Source organism: Neophocaena asiaeorientalis, unplaced genomic scaffold (assembly GCF_003031525.2).
Source record: "Neophocaena asiaeorientalis asiaeorientalis breed wild unplaced genomic scaffold, Neophocaena_asiaeorientalis_V1.1 scaffold233, whole genome shotgun sequence".
Classification (NCBI taxonomy): domain Eukaryota; kingdom Metazoa; phylum Chordata; class Mammalia; order Artiodactyla; family Phocoenidae; genus Neophocaena; species Neophocaena asiaeorientalis.
Window position 1 is genome coordinate 292,533 of NW_020171811.1, and position 17,219 is coordinate 309,751.

Consider the following 17,219-nt stretch of genomic DNA (forward strand, 5'->3'; position numbering starts at 1 on the left):
TCTTCTCTAATTGCTGTGGTTAGGACTTCCAAAACTGTGTTGAATATAAGTGGTGAGAGTGGACATCCTTGTCTTGTTCTTGATCTTACAGGAAATGCTTTCAGCTTTCCACTGTTAAGTATGATGTTGACTGTAGATTTGTCATATATGGTTTTTATTGTGTTGAGGTATGTTCCCTTTATACCCACTTTGTTGAGAGTCTTTCTCATAAATGAATGTTGAACTTTGTCAAAAGCTTTTTCTGGATCTGTCAAGATGATGATATGATATCATAAGTGAATGTTGAACTTTGTCAAAAGCTTTTTCTGCATCTCTCAAGATGATGATATGATTTTTATTCTTCAGTTTATTAATGTGTATCACATTGATTGATTTGCAGCTTTTGAACCATCCTTACATCTCTGGGATAAATATTACATCTCTGGGATAAATATCACATGATCATAATGTATAATCCTTTTAATGTATTGTTAAATTCAATTTGCTCATATTTTGTTGAGGATTTTTGCATCTATGTTCAGTGATATTGTTCTTTAATTTTCTTTTTTGTAGTGTCTTTGGTTTTGGTATCAGGGTGATGCTGGCCTTGTAGAATCAGTTTGGAAGTATTCCTTCTTTTTCCATTTTTTTAGAGTAATTTGAGAAGGATAAGTGTTAACTCTTCTTTAAATGTTTGGTTACTTTTCAAGATGTCTGGTCCTGGAATTTTGTTTGTTGGAAAAAAAATTTTTTACTGATTTAATTTCATTACTGGTAATTGATCTGTTCATATTTTCTGCTTCTTCCTGATTCAGTCCTGAGAGTTTGTATGTTTCTAGGAATTTGTACATTTCTTCTGGGTTGTCCATTTTATTGGCATATAATTGTTTGTAATATTCTCTTATGATCCTTTGATATATGTTATGTCAGCTGTAAGTTCTCTTTCATTTCTGATTTTATTCGGGTCTTCTGTCTTTTTTTCTTGATGAGTCTGGCTAAAGATTTATCAGTTTTCTTCATCTTTCAAAGAACCAGCTCTTAGTTTTGTTGATCTTTCTCATTTTTAAAAATTTTCTATTTTGTCTCTGCTCTCATTTTTATTATTTATTTTCTTCTACTGACTTTTGGTTTTGTTTGTTCTTCTTTTTCTAGTTCCTTTAGGTGTATGGTTAGATGTTTATTTGAGATGTTTCTTGTTTCCTGAGGTAGACTTGTATTTCTATAAACTTTCCTTTTAGAACTGCTTTTGCTGCATCCCATAGATTTTGGATGGTTGTGTTTCCATTTTCATTTGTCTCCAGGTATTTTTTGATTTCCTCTTTGGTTTCTTCAGTGACCCATTCGTTGGTTAGTAGCATATTGTTTAGCCTCCACCTGTTTGTATTTTTTGCAGTTTTTTTTTTCTTGTAGTTTATTTCTAGCCTCATATCATTGTGGTTAGAAAAGATGCTTGCTATGATTACATTCTTCTTAAGTTTATTGAAATTTGTTTTGTGGTCTAGCATGTGATCTGTTGTGGAGAGTTTTTTTCCCTATCCCTTAAATGTGGGTAATATTCTAGGATTCTGCTCTTGAATCTCTTTTCTTCTAACTCTACATACTCTTCTTAGGTTATGTCATCTACTGGCCTGGATTCAATAATATTGATGATGACCAATCTGTCTCCAATCCATGTTAGCTCTTGAGCTTCAGGAGCTATTAAGTGGCTTACCAAGATATCTCCATATCTCCAGTTAGTTTTCCATAGGAACCTAAATGTTAAATATGTTCAAATCTGAGCCCCTTATCTATGTTCCTTCACTGTCCTTCCCCTCCACCCATAAAATGTGTCCATCTTCCTGTGTCTGTCATCTTAGTGAATGGAATCACAGTGTGTATTCACTTGTACAATCTAGAAACTAGGGGTTATCCTAGACTTGCTATTCCTTTGCATTCCCATTAGTTTGCTAATTCCTAATGGAGACAAGCTGGACTAGAGCATAGCAGAGAAGATAGAGGAAAGTTAATGAATTTGCTTTATATTTTTAAGCCATCATTATTTGCTGAGATATCAGATGTGAAGAATGTGAAGGAAAGAAATGAAGAATGACCTTAGGTTTTGTACTTGAGCAACTGGCTGGCTGCAGTAAATTTTATTTAGATTGGGAAGATGTGAAGATGAATGGGTTTATGGAGCAGAGAAAACTGAGTGTTATGTGTTAGGCATGTTAGGGTTGACATGCCTGTCAGGTTTCCATGGATTTAGGAGTCTGGAGCTGGGTGAGGAGAGATTTATCCTGGAGATGGTTGTTAAAGCCATAGGACTACATAGGACAATGTTAGGTAAAGAAAAGGTGAAATTCTGTGTTAGGATAGGTAACAGAGGAGTGAGTAAGCAGAGGCTTAGGCATTATTGAAGGCTTTAAAAGAGAGGTATAAAATATTCTTTTTGAAGAGTAGAAAATCAAACCTAATGGAGAAGTTGTAGTTTGAGGTTTGTGTTATGATTTGAAAATAACACCAGTTAGTCTGATTTTATACATTTTTTCCCCAGTATCATTTAGCTATTCAATATCAGTATGGAATTAGTGGATAATCAAGTTTAATCAGATTAGGATTTTGCTAGGCTAGTATGACAGAGGATAACAGGAGAAGGAAGTTAAGGTTGTTTTTAAGGGAGTGATTATAAATAGAGTGGTGCACCATGGAACCCTGACAGTTAAGGGAAGATGTGAGGAATTGAGAGATATAATTGGTAGTCATATGGGAATGCACTGGATTGATGAGGTGGAAAGATCACTGGAATGGAAAGACTAGAGTAAGTGAGCTGAAAGGGTAGGAAGTCATGATCAGGAATTACGATGTTTGAAGTCAAGATTCAGATAGGAGGCTAAGGATTGAAAAGTCAGAGAGTAGATCTGGATGTTGAAGTCTCTAAGAATGGTACCAAGAAAAGGGGTGGAAAGGAAGACTGTGAGCCAGGAACCATAAAGTCCTGAGTGAACAAGAAGGGGTGACCAAGAAATTAGTAGATGATGGCTATAATAGGGTAGTGGGTGATACCGCCTTTCCTGAGCTTCAAAGGAATGTTGTCTCTCACCATCGTCTCTTTACACTCTTATATTTCCCTTAATACAAGATAATTTTACTACTTTGAAATGACCATGTTTTATCCTGTCTTTACACCTTTGCCTGGAATTCTGTTACAATCCCTTACCCCACCCCACTCTTCCCAGGAAAGTCTCTCATAATATCCATAGATTTACTTTTTCCTGGAAGCTTTCTCCAACCAGCTTTGACTTGGCTCAGAAGCCTCCTGTGTTGTCTTGTGTCACCTTTGAGAGATTTGTCACACTTCGTTGTATTTACTATTCACCTCTCTGTCTCACCAACTGATAAAAAGCTTCCTAAAGACAGCACTGTTTTGTTTCATTATATCCCCAGTATCAATATCAGTGCCTGGCACATATTTGTTAAATAATAATATTTGGTATTCAGTGTTTAGTAATATTTGTTGATTGAATGAACCTGTAAAAAACAATGTTCCATAAAGAATCAGCTATAGAGGTTTTACAACCTATGACATAATTGACTGCTTCTTTTGTGGGCAAACCAGCTACTTGGCTTTCTTCAAACTTTACAGATGCTGTGTTACTACTTTTGTATCGTAGTTCATATTCTTAAGTCTGGGATACATAATTTTGACTCTGAGAAGTAGTCACTAGCCACAAGAGATAGCTTGTTAAATATTGAGATATCTGGATTCTCTATTGTTATATTAAAGGATATTTTTGGAGGAAGGGTGTATATTTGAAATTGATGCCCCCAGTTGGCTTCATGGAAAAGTTTTGTGACCCTAAGAAATGCTGGAAGGAAATTACCTGGGGATAGGATGAGGGGCCTAATGTAAAGAACAGTGAAGTGGAATATAAGAGCTGATCTCATTTATCTTCATGGTGACCATCTTGGTTGCTATAACTTTTAGATGACTGTCAATACTTGCCAGTTACATTTTTTACCCCTGTTAAAAGAAATTATCTTCCAGCTTCCTCTCTACTGAGAGGTACTGTGCCTTAAATCATATCTTTCTATTCTTTGTTGGTAACGCAAGACTTTTCCTTTAATTATTTTTTAGTCACATTAAAAATTTTACAGCATGTTGGAAAGTTCATGGCTTATAAAACTGGCATCTGCATAATATTGTTGAAATAGAAATGGATGAGTTAAGAAGATAAACGTCTTTAATTTTTTTTTCTTGGTACAAGTGGAAATTTAACTTCTTACTATGAATTAAAAATCCAGACAGGAGAGTTTGAGTAAAAATACGTCTCCAGTAGTAAATTGACTTGGAAATATTAAGAGATAAGGGAAACACCTTGGCAATGAGAATAGAAATTTAATTTAAGTGGAAAGGCTCTTTTATGGATTTTATAGTGACATTGATCCCATTTATTATTAGTTTATCTTTTTCCACCTAATAATTTTAATTCCTGATTAATAAAGAATTAAATAAGAGATAAACTATAGTAAAATATTTTATTGGACTTCTAGGTGTTCAGTATACCCTTAAGTCTAAATATTAGTGTATAGCAATAACCTACTAAAATAAATAGGAATCAGAAATGTATTTAGATCTTTTGGTAGAGGTGCTGTGGTATTTCTCTTAGTTCCTTTTATAAACACAGTGCAGGATCTTTAAATTCTTGTGTGTTAAAGTTAAAAACAAAAATACTTGAGAATATCACACTTAATTTGTTGAAAGGAAATGTTGGGTTTCAAAAACTAGTATTGCGTATGACTCCACTGGATTATAGTGTGAAATTGTATAGTTAAATTTCTGAAAGATCTCTTTAGTAAATTGAATCTGTAAAGTCTCTGTTTAGATCTTTTTTTCTGAAAGCCTCTTTGCCTTTCATTATAAAAGAGCCTGGTACTGCTTTCTGTTTTAAAAATCCAGCTGGAAAATTACAGAGTACGAACATTTGCCCATCGGTTCTTCATTTGGAGAGAACAGAAATAATGTCTTCAAAATGGAGACTGACACTTAAGTGTTTACCCTGTCAGTGGGAGTTATAGCTTATCTTCTTTTTTTTTAAATTTCTGTAACGACATATAGTATATTTTGGCTTATGCATGGTGTAGCTGAATTTTAAAATACCATATATATTTTATGTGGTTCTGTGATTGTTCAAATCTTCCAGTGATCTGTTCTTTCCCGAGTCCCTCAGAATCTCTAAAGAAAGGTGTCCTTGGTTCTTGCGTCATTTTGGTTCTGTTAAATTGAAATTCAACATATTTGTGTTGATTCTAATCATAAAAATTGACTCAATATGTCTGAAAGTATCAGTATACTTAAAATTTAATTTTGTGTGTATTCTTTTAAAAATAATAGATTTAATTTTAGTATAGCTTTATATTTACAGATTAGTTGAGCGGATACATAGGGTTACATTCATGCACACCTCACCCACCCACCTATGCAGTTTCCCCTTTTATTAACATCTTGCATTAAGTGTGGTATATTTATTACAATTATTGAACCAGTATTGATATAGTATTATAGTTCATAGTTTACGTGAAGGTTCACTCTTTGTGTTGTACAGTTTTATGGATTTTGACAGATACCTAATGACGTGTATCCATTACAGTTTCATATGAGAATAGTTTCACCATCCTAAAAATTCCCTGTACTTCACCTGTTCATCACTCTTCACCCAGACCCCTGGCAACCATTGTTGTTTTCACTTTCTGTGGTTTTGCCTTTCCCAGAATGTCACATAGTTGGACTCTTGTAGTATGTAGCTTTTTCAGACCGGTTTCTTTCACTTAGCAGTATGCATTTACGGTTCTTCCATATCTTTTCATGGCTTGATGGCTTTTTATCACTGAATAATACTCCACTGTATGGATATAAAATGCTGAAAGATCTTAGGAATGGGGAAAAGACCTGAGGCGATTCTTTTGTCACAGGCAAGGAAGAGGAGAGGGTAGGAATGGTGTGAGGCTTCTGGCTGACCTTTTCCCATTTCTCTAAATGCCTTTGCAGTTGGGGGAAGGGTAACCATGGATGGGGGGAGTTAAAATGTTTGTTTTCTCTTCCTGAGACTCCTCCTTACCCTATTTACTGCAATAGATGAGGAAAATATGAACTTCTCATCACAAAATATTTGAGACTGCTGCTGTAGAAAAAATCCTTTTTTCTTCTGCCTTTCTGTTTGTGACTTTCCCTCTGCATCCCTCTCCCCCATTCTATTATTTTTCTCACCCTCTATATGTCATTTCTAAAAATATCCCTTCTGAGGCTCTCTTCCCTACATTCTTTGTCATTCTTTTCTGTTTTATCATATGCTCCTTATTTATGCCAAGTGTGAAAATTCATATTCAAATCTAATATACTAAAATGAAAAATGTAGATTATTAAATAGCATTTCCACGTAGAGTGTGCCACACTGGGTGTAATGAAAATGAGCACTCATATTAGTGTTGACAATATTATGGCACAGTGCTTTTAGACTCTTTTGGCAGTATGTGTTGATGGCCTTAAGTGTTCATATTTATACCCTTGACCTAGTAATCTCATACCTTAGAATCCATTTGAAAGAAATAGTCTTAAATAATGAAAAGACTGTGTATAACATCCTTAATATCTAACAGTAAGGGAGAATGATTATATGAGCTATTATATAGACATTTAAAATTATGTAGAGCACTGAGAAAGTACATAATTTTGAAAAAATAAAATAAAAATCTGCACCTATAATAGAACTTGGCAGACGTAGATTTAACATCTAAGGTTGGTGAGAGTATGAATCCCCATAATTTTTTTCAGAGCAATATGGCAATATGTCCATTTTAAATCCACATACTTTTTAACTTAACAATTATGTTTATAGGTTGCCTTACTGATAAACTTTGATATGTGCTAAAATATTTGCAGTGATAATCATTGAAGCATTAATTATACTAAGTCTATCCATGATATTTTCTTAAGTGGTAAGTAGTTTCTCTTCTAGGAATTTATTTGAAGGAAATAATCAAGGCTGTGGATAGATATAAAGCTATGAGATATATATATTCCTCTATTTATAATTCCAAAATAATATTAAAATCCTAAGTGTCCATTAATAGCCGATAAGTTAAACAAATTATATATACCGTCAGTGGAAAATTAGGCAGCATTGCACATTATGTTGTCGAAGACTGTGATGGCACATCTTCTATAACACGTACACACTTGAGCACACGTACACAGGGCAAAAAAGGAAATACGTACACTAAGCGTTAACTTTTTACCTCTGGGTAGTAAGATACACATGATTTGGTTATTTATTTTCCTTTAATGGCCTAGGACTATATTTATAAAATACATAAAAACCATGAGTATTTTTTTTAATTAAGAAAAGTAAGTATAAGAAAAGACTTGGAGGAAGGACACCAAAATTTTAAACAGTAGTTGTTTTTTAGTGGTGGAATTAAAGAGAATTTTGTGTGTGTGCGTGTATTTTTTCTATATTTTCTTTATTGGGAAAATGAGTATACTCATTTCACTGGAAATAAAGATTTTGTTTTTCAGTTTTGTTAAAAGCCTGATTGATAAGCAACTAATTAACATAGTACCAAGTAACTTTTATACAGTTGACAGACTTTTTTAAAGTTTTACTTTCATTTTTATTTTAGGCCAGAAATATACATACGGGAGAGCTGGCTGCAGTAAAAATTATCAAATTGGAGCCTGGTATGTATTAAAACTCTCAAGACAACTTTTGAACACTTTTCTTGTGCAGTTCATAAATATATCACTTAAAAGCATTTTCCATATTTCCTTCCTTGTTTCCCTTCTTCCAAAAGAGTCTTATGTTGTCATAAAAAGGGTATCTCCTATATGGTTACATTAAATTCCACTGGAGGTTGTTGGTTAAAGACGAATTTGATGCAGTAATTTTGTTGCTGAAGTCTGAAATATGCACATTCAAAAATTGAAAGACACATTGACAAACAAAAAGTAACGTTAAAATAATGTTAAATTAATTTTCTTTTAAGATGATAGTGAAATATTTGGACTTCAGTTTTAGCTTTTATGAGAATGTGATTAGTAAAGTATTCATTGATTTGGGGGAATATTTGGTGAAATTCAGGATAATTATATTTTATGTGTCAGCCATTCCCTGGCTGGTTGATAGGTTTAATAATTCTGGTCTTAGCCTAATGCTTATTTTTTTATACTTCTGTCTGTCCGAAGACTGTTTGTTTTAAAACATACTGAGTAACTTGCTTTGAAAATAAAACAACTGTATAAAACCTGAAGCTATTTACTTATTTTGATGTCCTAAAAGTTTCTAATGAGAGCAGTAGTAGCTTTCTTTTTTCTCCAATTTCTTTTTTTTTCTTTCTTTCTTTTTACTGTGGTAATGTACACGTAACATAAAATTTGCCATCCAAACAATTTTAAAGTGTACATTTCAGTGGTATAAAATACATTCATAATGTGGTGTTACCATCACCACCATCCATGCCAGAATTCTTCTATTTTTATTGTTTTGGAGGACCACCATACTGTTTTCCACAGTGGCTATACAGTTTATATTCCCATCCATACTACACAAGTGTTCCAGTTTCTCCACATCCTTTACAACAATTGTTATTTTTCTCCTTTATTTGTTATAGCAGCCACCCTAATGGAAGTGAGGGGGTATCTCATTGTAGGGTTTTTTTTGCATTTCCCTAATGACTAGTGATGTTGAGCATCGTTTCATGTGCATATTGGCCATTTGTGTATCTGCTTTGCAGAAATATCTATTCAGATCCTCTGCCCATTTTTTTTTCACATCTTTATTGGAGTATAAATGCTTTACAATGTTGTGTTAGTTTCTGCTGTACAACAAAGTGAATCAGCTATATGTATACATACATCCCCATATCCCCTCACTCTTGAGACTTCCTCCCACCCTCCATATCCCATCCCTCTAGGTCATCACAAAGCACCGAGCTGATCTCCCTGTGCTATGCAGCAGCTTCTTGCTAGCCAGCCATTTTACATTTGGCAGTGTATATATGTCAATTATACTCTCTCACTTCATCCGAGCTTCCCCTTCCCCACTGTGCCCTCAAAGTCTGTTCTCTACGTCTGCATCTTTATTCCTGTCCTGCCACTAGGTTCATCAGTACCGCTTTTTAAAATTCCATACATATACATTAGCATACGTTATTTGTTTTTCTCTTTCTGACTTACTTCACTCTGTATGACAGATTCTAGGTCCACCCACCTCACTACAAATAACTCAACTTGGTTCGTTTTTATGGCTGAGTAATATTCCACTTTATATATGAGCCACATCTTTATCCATTCATCTATTGATGGACATTTAGATTGCTTCCATATCCTGGCTATTGTAAATAGTGCTGAAATGAACATTGTGGTACATGTATCTCTTTAAATTATGGTTTTCTTAGGGTATATGCACAGTAATGGGATTGCTGGGTCATATGGTAGATCTATTTTTACTTTTTTAAGGAATGTCCATACTGTTCTTCATAGTGGCTCTATGAATTTACATTCCCACCAACAGTGCAAGAGGGTTCCCTTTTCTCCACACCCTCTCCAGCATTTATTGTTTCTAGATTTTTTGATGATGGCCATTCTGACTGGTGTGAGGTGATACCTCATTTTAGTTTTGATTTGCATTTCTCTAAGGATTGGTGATGTTGAGCATCCTTTCATGTGTCTGTTGGCAATCTGTATATCTTCTTTGGAAAAGTGTCTGTTTAGGTCTTCTGCCCATTTTTGGACTGGGTTGTTTGTTTTTGTGACATTGAGCTGCATGAGCTGCTTGTATATTTTGGAGGTAAATCCTTTCTCAGTTGCTTCATTTGCAAATATTTTCTCCCATTCTGAGGGTTGTCTTTTCATCTTGTTTATGGTTTCCTTTGCTATGCAAAAGCTTTGAAGTTTCATTAGGTCCCACTTCTTTTTTTTTATTTCCCTTACTCTAGGGGATGGGTCAAAAAGGATCTTGCTGTGATTTATGTCATAGAGTGTTCTGCCTATGTTTTCCTCTAAGAGTTTGATAGTGTCTGGCCTTAGATTTAGGTCTTTAATCCATTTTGAGTTTCTTTTTGTGTATGGTGTTAGGAAATATTCTGATTTCATTCTTTTACATGTAGCTGTCCAGTTTTCCCAGCACCACTTATTGAAGAGGCTGTCTTTTCTCCATATTCTTGCCTCCTTTGTCAAAGATAAGGTGACCATATGTGCGTGGGTTTATCTCTGGGCTTTCTATCTTGTTCCATTGATCTATATTTCTGTTTTTGTGCCAGTACCATACTGTCTTGATTACTGTAGCTTTGTAGTATAGTCTGAAGTCTGGGAGCCTGATTCCTCCAGCTCTGTTTTTCTTTTTCAAGATTGCTTTGGCTGTTCAGGGTCTTTTTGTGTTTCCATACAAATTGTAAAATTTCTTGTTCTAGTTCTGTGAAAAATGCCAGTGGTTATTTGAATGGAATTGCATTGAACCTGTAGATTGCTTTGGGTAGTATAGTCCTTTTCACAATATTGATTCTTCCAATCCAGGGGCATGGTATATCTCGCCATCTGTTTATGTTATCTTTGATTTCTTTCATCAGTGTTTTATGAGTACAGGTCTTTTGTCTCCTAAGGTAGGTTTATTCCTAGGTATTTTATTCTTTTTGTTGTGATAGTAATGGGATTGTTTCCTTAATTTATCTTATCTTTTGTTGTTAGTGTATAGGAATGCAAGAGATTTCTGTGCAATAATTTTGTATCCTGCAACCTTACCAAACTCATTTATTAGTTCTAGTAGTTTTCTGGTGGCATCTTCAGGATTTCCTATGTATAGTATCATGTCATCGGCAAACAGTGACAGTTTTACTTCTTTTCCAGTTTGTATTCCTTTTATTTCTTTTTCTTGTCTAATTGCTGTGGCTATGACTTCCGGTACTGTGTTGAATAATAGTGGCGAGAGTGGACATCCTTGTCTTGTTCCTGATCTTAGAGGAAATGCTTTCAGATTTTCACCATTGAGAATGATGTTTACTGTGGGTTTGTCGTATATGGCTTTTATTATGTTGAGTTAGGGTCCCTCTGTGCCCACTTTTTGGAGAGTTTTTATCATAAATGGGTGTTGAATTTTGTCAAAAGCTTTTTCTGCATCTATTGAGATGATCATACGGTTTTTGTTCTTCAATTTGTTAATATGGTGTATCACATTGATTGATTTGAGTATATTGAAGAATCCTTACATTCCTGGGATAAACCCCATTTGATCATGGTGTATGATCCTTTCAATATGTTGTTGGATTCTGTTTGCTAGTATTTTGTTGAGGATTTTTGCATCTAAGTTCATCAGTGATATTGGTCTATAATTTTCTTTTTTTGTGATATTTTTGGTTTTGGTACCAGGGTGATGGTTGCCTCGTAGAATGAGTTTGGGAATGTTCCTCCCTCTGCAGTTTTTTGGAAGAGTTTGAGAAGGATAGGTGTTAGCTCTTCTCTAAACATTTGGTAGAATTCCTCCTTGAAGCCATCTGGTCCTGGACTTTTGTTGAAAGATTTTTAATTGCAGTTTCAATTTCATTACCTGTGATTGGTCTGGTTATATTTTCTAATTCTTTCTGGTTCAGTCTTGGAAGGTTGTACTTTTCCAAGAATTTGTCTATTTCTTTCAGGTTGTCCATTTTTTTGGCATATAGTTGCTTGTAGTAGTCTCTTATGATCTTTTGTACTTTTGCAGTGTCAGTTGTAATCTCTCCTTTTTCATTTCTAATTCTTTTGATTTGAGTCTTCTCCCTTTTTTTCTTGATGAGTCTGGCTAATGGTTTAGCAATTTTGTTTATCTTCTCAAAGAACCAGCCTTTAGTTTTATTGATTTTTGCTATTGTTTTCTTTGTTTCTATTTCATTTATTTCTGCTCTCATCTTTATGATTTCTTTCCTTCTACTCATTTTGGATTTTCTTTGTTCTTCTTTTTCTAGTTGCTTTAAGTGTAAGGTTAGATTGTTTATTTGATATTTTTCTTGTTTCTTGACGTGAGCTTGAATTGCTATGAACTTCCCTGTTAGAACTGCTTTTGCTGCATCCCATAGGTTTTGGATTGTCATGTTTTTGTTGTCATTTGTTTCTAGGGTTTTTTTTTTTTTCTGTACGCGGGCCTCTCACTGTTGTGGCCTCTCCCGTTGCAGAACACAGGCTCCAGACACGCAGGCTCAGCGGCCATGGCTCACAGGCCCAGCCGCTCTGCGGCATGTGGGATCTTCCCAGACCGGGGCATGAACCCATGTCCCCTGCATCGGCAGGTGGACTCTCAACCACTGTGCCACCAGGGAAGCCCTGTTTCTAAGTATTTTTTTATTTCCTCTTTGACTTCTTTAGCGATCCCTTGGTTATTTAGCAGCGCACTGTTTAGTGGCCATGTATTTGTGTTTTTTACTGTTTATTTCCTGTAATTGATTTCTAGTCTCATAGCATTGTGGTTGGAAAAGATGCTTGATGCAATTTCAGTTTTCTTAAATTTTCCAAGGTTTGATTTGTGACCCAAAATGTGATCTGTTCTGGAGAACCTTCTGTGTGCACTTGAAAGAAAATGTATCCTTCCACTTTTGGGTAGAACATCCTAAAAATATCAATTAAGTCTCTCTGGTCTCTTGTGTCATTTAAAGCTTTTCTTTCCATATTTATTTTCTGTCTGATGATCTGTCTAGTGGTGTAAATTTGGTGTTAAAGTCCCCCACTATTATTGTGTTACCATTGATTTCTCCTTTTTATGGCTGTTAGCATTTGCCTTATGTATTGAGGTGCTCCTATGTTGGGTACATAAATATTTATGATTGTTATGTTTTCTTCTTGGATTAATCCCTTGATCATTATGTGGAAAGATGGTTTGCAAATATTTTCTCTCATTCTGTGGGTTGCCTTTTTACTGTGTTGATAGTGTCTCTAGGTGCACAAAATGTATAAATTTTCTTGAAGTCCAGTTTGCCTGTTTTTCTTTTGTTGCCTGTGCCTTGATCATTATGTGCCTTTGGTGTCATACCCAATAAATCATTGCCAAATCTGATAACATGAAGCTTTTGCCCATGTTTTCTTCGAAGAGTTTTATAGTCTTAGGCCTTTGATCCATTTTGAGTTAATTTTTTTGTATACAGTGTTAGGTAAGGGTCCAACGTCATTCTTTTGCTTATGGATAGCCATTTTTTCCTAATACCATTTGTTGAAAACACTGTCCTTTCTCCATTGAATGGTCTGTTTTTTGTTTATTTGTTAATTCTTGTTGGCTGTGTTGGGTCTTTGTTGCTCTGCACAGGCTTTCTCTAGCTGCAGTAAGATGCAGCTACTCTTCATTGCAGTGTGCAGGCTTTTCGTTATGGTGGCTTCTCTTGTTGTGAAGCACAGTCTCTAGGGCGCACAGGCCTCAGTCGTATTGGCATGTGGGCTCTAGAGTGCAGGCCCAGTAGTTGTGATACATGGGCTTAGTTCCTCCATGGCATATGGATCTTCCTGGACCAGGGATCGAACCTACGTCCCCTGCATTGGTAGGAGGATTCTTAACCACTGCGCCACCAGGGAAGTCCCCTGTTGAATGGTCTTATATGTGAAAATTTATTTTTGGGCTCTCTGTTCTATTCCATTGGTCTCTATGTCTGTAGAGTACCTGTATCACACTATTTTGATTTTAGTAGCTTTGTAGTAAGTTTTGAAATCAGGAAGTATGTGTCATTAGTTCTGTACTTCTTTTTCAATATTGTTTTGGCTCTTCAGCATCCTCTGAGATTCCATATAAATTTTAGGATGTGTTTTTCTATTTCTTCAAAAAATGTCATTGGAGTGAGGAGTAGTAATTTTTGACCAGGTGAGTGAATATTTGATCTGTTCATTTGCTGCTTCATAAAGTTAGACATGTAGAGTAATTGTGTCACCATAATTATGCCAATTTCTTAATTTGCATAGTTAAAATGGTTTTACATTTCAAATACAATATTTTGATCATTATGTGTATGATTCATTAGGGAGAGATTACTGAGGTAGCATATGCTGCAACACTTTAAAAATAAGCTTTCAGATATGGCACACTTTCTTTTTTTTCCTGGATAATAGAATTCATTGTAATAATACCCTTTTAGAGTCTTCTAGTTAAGTTCCACCTAGAAAGTGTAGTATGGTCTCCAAAATGTCGTTAACACACATAGAAGAGGCTATACTATAACAGAACTGCGCAAGCATTTGCCTCTTCTTGACTTACTTGAACAAATAAATATTTAAGTTATGTTCAAGGAACAGTTATAGTCCAGATAATGAATGGGCTGTTTTTGCAGAGGAAACAAAGAGAAAAACAAATACCGTATGCTAACACATATATATGGAATCTAAAAAAAAAAAAATGGTTATGATGAACCTAGGGGCAGGACAGGAATAAAGACAGACGTAGAGAATGGACTTGAGGACACGGGGAGGGGGAAGGGTAAGCTGGGATGAAGTGAGAGAGTAACACTGACATATATACATTACAAAATGTAAAATAGATAACTAGTGGGAAGCAGCTGCAGAGCACAGGGAGCTTTGTGACCACCTAGAGGGGTGGGATAAGGAGGGTGAGAGGGAGATGTAAGAGGAAGGGGATATATATATATGCATATAGCTTATTCACTTTGTTATACAGCAGAAACTAACACAACATTGCAAAGCAATTATACTCCAGTAAAGATATTAAAAAAAAAAGATGTTTATCCCTTATCTGCCTTCAGCAAGTATACTGGACTCATCATAGCACAGTTTCACTTTATTTAAGGGCATGGCCTACTTTTGATTATGATTCATGTAATGAATTAATGAATATATTTTTAAAATCCTACAATTCTGACTTCTCAAGAAACCATAAAAAAGAAAGTGCACCATTATATGATGTTATTATTTAACAGATAAGGATTAATTGCTGGGACTGTAAACTAAGACTCTTTGAAAGGTTGGAATTTCTCACTGATTGGCTTTTTAAAGTTGCTGCCTTTATGTTAGAGTTCACTCATATACAAAGGTTGACTAATGTTTAAATTCTTCCACCCCAAAAGAATCACATAGAAGTCTAGTAAATGCTTGATGATGTGATTTTAATGCCTGGCCATTTTAGTATTGTTAATTGTTTATAGTTATGCTTTGTTCAATTCTATAAGGTTATTTGTTTTTTTAATTGATTTTTAAATTTTTTAATTTTTTAATACAATTTTTAAAGGTTACACTACATTTACAGTTATTGCAAAATAGTGGCCATATTCCCCATGTTGTATAATACAGTACATCTTTGTAGCCTATCTTACACCCAGTAAGTTTGTACCTCCCACTCATCCACCCCTATATTGCTCTTCCCCCTGCTTAACTGGTAACCACTGGTTTGTTCTCTGTATCTGTGAGTCTGCTCCTTTTTTGTTATATTCACTAGTTTGTTATATATTTTAGATTCCGCATATAAGTGATATCATACAGTATTGGGATTTCTCTGTCTGTCTTATTTCACTTAGCATAGTGCCCTCCAAGTCCATCCATGTTGCTGCAAATGGCAAAATTTCATTCTTTTTTATGGCTGAGTAGTATTCTAGTGTGTGTGTGTGTGTGTGTGTGTGTGTGTGTGTGTGTACACCCCTACATCTTCTTTATCCATTCAGCTGTTGGTGGACACTTAGGTTGCTTTCATACCTTGCTTACTATAAATGTTCATGTATGAAAGATACATGCACATTGGGGTGGATGAGTGGGAGGTATCTTTTCAAATTAGTGTTATTGTTTTTTCAGATATATACCCAGGTGTGGAATTGCTGGGTTATATGGTAGTTCTATTTTTAGTTTTTTGAGAAACCTCCCTACTGTTTTCCACAGTGGCTGCACCAGTTTACATTCCCACCAACAGTGTGCATGGTTCCCTTTTCTCCACACCCTTGCCTAACATTTGTTAATTTGCATTCTTTTTGATGATAGCCATTCTGAGAGGTGTGAGGTGATATCTCGTGGTTTTGATTTGCATCTCCCTGATAATTATTGATATTGAGCATCTTTTCATGTGCCTGTTGGCCATCTGCATGTCCTTTTTAGAAAAACTGTCTCTGCAGTTCTTCTACCCATTTTTTGATTGGGTTGTTTGCTTTTTTGATGTTGGGTTGTATGAGTTGTTTTTAAATGTTGGATATTAATCCCTTGTCAGTCATATCATTTGCAAATATTTTCTTCCATCTGATAGGTTGTATTTTCGTTTTGTCAGTGGTTTCCCTTGCTGTGCAAAAGCTTTTGAATTTAATCAGGGAGAAAATGGATGCAGAGTGATAAGTTAAAAGTTTTTAACAAATAGAAAACATAAAGAAGAAACAGATGAAGAATACAATAACTGAATGAAAAATACACTAGAAGGAGTAAACAGTAGAAAAATACACTAGAAGAAATAAACAGTAGAATAAATGATGCAGAGGAATGGATCAGTGAGCTGAAAGACAGTAGTGGAAATCACTGCTGCTGAAAGAAAAAGGAATGAAAAGAAATGACCATTTAGGAGACCTCTCAGACACCATCAAGTACATTAATATTCACATTATAGGAGTCTCAAAATATTGGAAGGCATTCTAGTTGAAAGCTTCTCTAACCCAGGAAAGGAAATGGTCACCCGACTCCAGGAAGCAGAGAGTCCCATACAGGATTAACCCAAAGAGGAACACACCAGGACACATTGTAATTAAAATGGCAGAAATTAAAGATAAAGAGGGAATATTAAAAGCAGCAAGGGAAAAGCAGCAAATAACATACAAGGGAACTCCCATAAGGCTATCAGTTAATGTTTCATCATAAAGTCCTCAGCCAGAAAGTAGTAGCATGATGTATTTAAAGTGATGAAAGGGAAGAAAATACAACCAAGAATACTGTATCCAGCAAGGCTCTCATTCACATTTGATGGAGAAATCAAAAGCTTTACAGACAAGCAGAAGCTAAAAGAGTTCAGCACCACCAAACCAGCTTTCCAGTAAATGTTGAAGGAACTTGTCTATGCAAAAAAGAAAAGGCCGCAACTAGAAACAGAATATTACAAAATGAAAAAGCTCACCAATAAAGGCCAACACATAGTAAAGATAGGAAATCATCCATACACAAAGCTAGTAGGGAGGTTAAAAGACAAAAGTAATAAAACCATCTACATCCACAGTAAACAGTTAAGGGAGTCACAAAACAATTAAATGTAAAATATGATATTAAAGACAGCAATAATGAGAGGAGGAGA

The 17,219-nt window shown here is 35.1% G+C and overlaps 1 protein-coding gene across 1 annotated transcript in view; it reads left to right on the forward strand.

Annotated features, from left to right (window-relative positions):
* MAP4K5 (mitogen-activated protein kinase kinase kinase kinase 5) overlaps window positions 1-17,219 on the forward strand; it is a 138,913-nt gene that overhangs the window by 15,188 nt on the left and 106,506 nt on the right. The window contains exon 3 of the mRNA XM_024732812.1: window positions 7,636-7,693. Within this exon, the coding sequence (XP_024588580.1) occupies window positions 7,636-7,693 (58 nt within the window). The remainder of the gene's footprint in view (window positions 1-7,635; window positions 7,694-17,219) is intronic.